The sequence below is a fragment of the Cucumis melo genome, chromosome 6, assembly GCF_025177605.1.
Source record: "Cucumis melo cultivar AY chromosome 6, USDA_Cmelo_AY_1.0, whole genome shotgun sequence".
NCBI lineage: Eukaryota > Viridiplantae > Streptophyta > Magnoliopsida > Cucurbitales > Cucurbitaceae > Cucumis > Cucumis melo.
Genome location: NC_066862.1, coordinates 35672152 through 35677886, shown reverse-complemented (window position 1 = coordinate 35677886; position 5735 = coordinate 35672152). Strand labels below are relative to the sequence as shown.

The following is a 5735-nucleotide window of genomic DNA, read 5'->3' as shown; positions in this document are numbered from 1 at the left end:
CTAAGCATATTGATATCAATCATCAGACATCATTTTATCAGAGAGCTTATAGAGGGAAAACTAATTACACTTGAGCATATTCAATCAAATCTTCAGTTGACGGATATATTTACTAAACCACTGGATGCAAGTTCTTTTGAGCACTTGAGAGCTGATTTAAGAGTTTGTAAAATTTAATTTAATTGTTTATTTAGGGAGACATGGAGAAAAGCATCATGGCCTACATTTATGGGCACGTCAGCGCCGAAATAGCCTTTATTAAGGGGCACTGAACTTTTAAGCAGGAAGTTACTTTTGTTTTAAGTCTCCTCATCTTCAAGAAATCTGTTCATCTTCGAAATTCCAGAGCACACGTTCTTGAAGTTTTTTCTTCGAATTCGAAAATAGTGAATACACGTAAAGGAAAGTATCAAGCTCGTTCGTCCAAAGTTGTTGTTGAAGTTCCTGACACGCGAACTGTAACGCCCCAAATTAAGGTAATTTATTTCAATTATCTTAAGTTTAATTTTGACTAATATTGGATTTATTTTGGGTGTTAAATGATTTAAATTGTGGAAATTCTTGATTTGTAGAAATTAGAATTAATTAAATATTTTGGAAAAATATCTAATTAGTTGAAATTTTGGAATTAATGATTGTTTTGGTTGTTTGAAGATATTTGTGTTGGGAGATTTGCATTTGAGAGAATTTTGAATAATTATATAGGGGTATATAATTATTTGAATTTAAAGTTTAAAATAATTATATTATGAAAATAATATAATTATTAGAGGTTGGGTTATTATTTTGGAAATATAAAGTGATATGATTGGTTGAGGAGAGAGAAGTATTGATTTTATTTTGGGAAAAGTTAAAAAGAAGATAAAAAGAACATATGGTGGGTTTTTAATGAAGAGAGAGAGTAGGAGATTTTTGGGGAAAAGAATTAGAGAAAAAGAAAAAAAAATAATAATAATTTATTATTGCTATTTCATTAAATAGACTTATTTGGGAAAAACACTATTCATCATCCCTTTCCTTAAGCAAGCCCTAAAAACCCTAATCTCAAACTTTCATCAATCCGCCGTCGTTGTCACCCATCTCCATTCGTTGGCTGTCATTCGAGTCATCGCTGAGATCCGTGAGTCTTTAGCCGCAAACACCCGAGCCGTCTTCGTCAGCTGTCTGTCTTCATCCCCGTTTCCGTCGTTCACGAAACATCATTGCTGCCGCATTTCACAATCATCCATCAATCGACCGTCTGTTTTCCACCTCGTCGGCAGTCGTCCGTCAATTGTTCGTCCACGTCCACCCGAGCCGCACAGGTTGCCCGTAGCAGCCGCGTCCTTGCGTAAGTGAAGCCGCATACTGTTCTTCGCATCAAGGTGTCTATAACTGAGTCGTTTACCCGACCCCGTTAGTCGTCCATACAACTTCGTTAGCCGTGCACATCCTCACCTGAGCTATCTTCAGCCGCGTTTCCTTAGCCGAGCCAAGTTCGTCCGAGCTACCCTCTTTTCAACAGTCGAGCCGCCTAGCCGATTCTCCTTAGCTAAGCCATTTTTGAGCCGTCAGTCTTAATTTTTGGTCCTTTTTTCCACCTATTTTGGTAAGTTTTCATTAGTTGATTGGGTTTTTGGCATGCTTAACAAAGATTTATTTTTTACCCTAAATAATTTAATTTTGGGTTAAATTGAATTATTTTTCTTAAGAGACTGGTTAGATCAATTGGAAGTAAGCTGTGGAACGTGTCCTAAATTAAGATTGAGTTGGATCTGACATCAACTTTGGGTAAGTTGAATTAACTAGATTTTTGGATCCTAAGTTAACTGCAAATTTAGTTATATCATCTTAGTATTTTTATCCTTATTGTTTAGGATTTTCTGGGGAAGCTTGATTTTTGCTGTCAGGAGTGTATTTCTGTGAATTAAGCTAATCTCCAGGTAAGAGATAGTGTTACTAGACCTTCGAGTTGAAGTAAGAGCTTGCATATAACTTTTCCATTATGCATTGATGTAGCTAATATGCATAATGTATTTATGTTTATGATGATTGATAGTCATGACTAGTCTATGTTATGATGACTGATAGATTCGACTGAGTTATGTTTATGACGATGATATTTGATGATGTTGATGCTTATGCATGAAGTATTAATCTCATGATTAAGAATGTTTCAATTAATACTCATGTCATGTTTATGATGATGTTATGTTATGCTACATGCTATGGATATGGTGTACTATTAGATTTTTCTATTAGAGTCATACCCATATGGGTGTCCCTCGGGATCACCACCTTTTTATGACTGTGCAATCTAACGGAATCACCAATTTAGTATGAGATGATATGTTTACGAGTGGCTCGATGGGGTCACTCACGGTCTGATTGTCTTAGTGTTTCTTTCGAGATTCACTAAAGACCAGTTTGTCCTAGGTGTTCCTTATGTTCATTGAAGACCAGTTTTATCCTAGGTGTTCCTTTGGGTTCACTAAAGACCAGAGATGTTTCTACGGGATCACAGATTGCACATGTTCGAGAACGTGCCAATTAAGGTTACCACTTTACAGGACTCTAATAGGAAGTTAATAGTCACCAAGCGAGACTAGTAGTAGGTCCCTTACTGAGTATATTTTTATACTCACTCTCTTATGTTTAATTTTTCAGGTAAGGGTAAAGGGAGAGGTAGAGGAAAGCTGGCGAATGACAAGAAGTGACCGTGGCATGCCATAGAGAATGTTTTGCTTTCGCCATTATGATTTTAGTTTGATTTTAGTATTTCTTATACTTTCATTATTACTCTTTAAAACTATATATGGCCCGAACTAGGATTTTGTTATTTTGATATTTATTTCTATTTATTTATGATTTTAAATGAGTATTTGAAGTTTTGACCATGAATATTTGTTTTACCTTTCAATTTAATTTAAGAAATTTTCTTTTCTTTTTTGAGTAGTGATGATCTCAGCTCAGTATAAAGAGTTGGGTTGTTACACGAACCAACATGCATGCCGTTCGAATAAGGGATCGTCTATTTGAAAGCACTCCCATTCGAAGACCCTATTGTTTGCCATCTGAAAAGAATCAGGTACATCCTTTTGATTGCCCAAATTTGTCTATGCATGATGATAATGATGCTGGTATTGCTCTTGAGAATGTCAAAACTGAATCAGTTGTCTTTGAGTCTCATATGTCTAAAATGGATTCGGATGAAAGAGATGATGTTCCACTAGCTAGGTTGTTAAAGAAGGGTTTATTTTCTAAAGATGAGTCCACAGTTGCTGATGCTCCTATTACTTCAGTTCACTTTGATGGTAGTTCTTCCTCTAAAGATATATTTGTTCCAACACCTGGTCAGCCCTCTAGTACAAATGAAGACACTGGACATTCCAATCATTCTCCACCAGTTAGGTCTCCTGTTCGGACCAGTTCATCTGTTGATGTCCAACCATCTATTCTGAAGCCTAATCTAGTGGGTCAGTCTACTGATAATGTAGGTGAGAACATTGTTGATAATGTTGATAGGAACATTGCTGATAATGTTGATGAGAACCCTAATGAAAATGTTGATGACCATGTTGAACCAATTGATAATAGTGCTCCTGATGATGTTGAACCTAATGTGAATGCTCCTCAAACTGAATTTGAACAACCTTGCGTTGAACAGAGACCAAAAGGGAAGAAATCACAACAAAGTGTTGTAACATTACTACGAAAACTGGGAGAAAGAAAATTCCACTGAATATTCCATCTGTCTCCATTGATGGAATCTCATTTCATCTCGAAGAAAGTGTGTAAAGGTGGAAGTATGTAGTGTAGAGGCGTATTGCAGATGAGGTGAATGTGTCTGAAAAACATCATTCCTACTTTAGTGTTATGGACTTGATTGTTGATGTAGGCCCATTTTATCCTTAGCTGATAAGAGAATTTATAGTAAATTTGCCTTCATAATTGAACAATCCTAGCAGTTCTGATTACTAGACGGTGCATATTCGAGGCTTGAAATTTAAGATTTCTCCTGCTGTGATCAATAGATTCTTGGGAGACACTGTGGAATCTGGCTATACTCCTTTACATCCATCCAATGATGTTTTGGCTTCTGTAGTGTCTGGAGGAGCCCTGTCTATATGGCCTGTAAATGGGATTTCAGCTGTCTCACTAAGTATCAAATACGTCATTCTTCATGAAATTGGCAGTGCTAACTGGTTTTCCTCCTCACATGCTTCCAGTGTTTCTGTTGCTTTAGAGACTTTTCTTTATCAAATCTGCAAAGATGATTCTGTGGATGCTAGTCTCTTTATATATAATCAGCTTTTGAGACATGTGGGAACGTTTGGTGTTAAGATTCCTATTCCTCTGCCTCGTTTCTTCTCAAGTCTTCTGGTTTATCTGAATGATGATATCCTAACCCCAAATGATGCTCCTGGTCCTGACCCAAAGACATTGTCATTAAGCTACATGCTATTTCAAGGAAGTTATGTTCCTGACATAAAACATGATATGAGACCCTCTAGGAACTCACGTATGTTTGACATTAATGATGTAGATGAGAATGTTGAAGGATTCTTTGTTCATCGTGACTTAGCCTCTAGGATAATTAATACTCTTACAGTTGAGTGTCGAGCTCTTTCTACATCTATAAATCTGCTGCTTGATAGAAGATTGGAGGTTGATTTGCTTGTTCAACACCTGAAGACACTTATTCCTTCCTCTAGTACTGATGTTCTAGATCAGAAGTAGTGTTTCTTTTCAGTTCAAAGGGGGAGAAGTTATGAAGTTAAGGTGCAGGAGTAGTTATAGCGGGTTGATATCCTAAAGCTGTTTATGATTCTGTTTCTATTGAAGTTGTGAAGTTTTGATGATGTTTTGAAGTTTATTTTTGTTGAGAGTTTGAAGATATTTTGAAGTTGTTTCTTTTTGTTTTCTTTTTAAAGAATGTAAGGAGTTCGTACGAGTTTATATGATCGTAGATTGTTTATTGTTGACTTTTTACTGCTATGAATTAAATAAATGAAATGATGATCATCAGAAGTTTATGGATATTTTTTTTCTAGATGAATAAGTTGATCCGGTGTGTTGATATATGGTTAAAAAATGGCCATTTGCTAATTGTTGCACTCTGAGAAGTTTCTAAGAAGCATTGACTTGAACTTGAAAAGAAATATCCTCTTTTTGACAAAAGAGGGAGTTTGTTGGAACTTTGTCAAAAAAAAAAAAAAATAACGAGATTATCTTTTATTTAATGAATGACGTAATTTCAAAAAGATAAAAGATCTTCATTTATTTTAGGAATCTTTTGAAAATATCCTTTTGAGATTATTCTTGAAGATATATATATATATATATATATATATATATATATATATATATATATATATATATATATATACTACGAAACTTGTGTGAACTGGTACTACTGACGAATGTAGAAAGACGTTTCATGCTGATAGTCGAAAATATTGTTGTAGAGCTATGAACGAAAGAAGGTAGTACGAGTAACTATCTGTGATCTCAATGTGTTGAACTGTGATAAAATTAATGATGAGTAATACGAAAGAAGTAATGATTAAGAGATTAGGTTGAACTCAAAGGGAGTATGAAGTCATGCAGCTTCCAGAAGATTCACTCATATGTTCAAGGGGAGCCTGAATTCTTAAGTTATTGAGTACTTTAAGATAGTCATATACTTGAGTAGATTGTCACTTATTGTATTGATGTATATTGACTATTGTGAATCTTAATAATATTACTCATCT

The 5735-nt window shown here is 35.1% G+C and overlaps 1 protein-coding gene across 1 annotated transcript; it reads left to right on the top strand.

The window, feature by feature from the left end:
• Nucleotides 1–2983: 2983 nt before the first annotated feature.
• On the top strand, nucleotides 2984–4719 carry LOC127149759 (uncharacterized). The gene is made up of 2 exons (XM_051085631.1): nucleotides 2984–3679; nucleotides 3961–4719. The coding sequence occupies exons 1-2, from the start codon at nucleotides 2984–2986 to the stop codon at nucleotides 4717–4719; spliced, it is 1455 nt and encodes a 484-aa protein (XP_050941588.1).
• The last annotated feature ends 1016 nt before the right edge of the window (nucleotides 4720–5735 follow it).

Excerpts from the sequence above, each read along its gene's own strand:
- LOC127149759 (XM_051085631.1), top strand. The coding sequence starts at position 2,984 with ATGCATGCCGTTCGAATAAGGGATCGTCTATTTGAAAGCACTCCCATT. Across the intron at positions 3,680-3,960 it reads AGAAATCACAACAAAGTGTT|ACGGTGCATATTCGAGGCTT; the intron begins GTAACATTACTA and ends TCTGATTACTAG.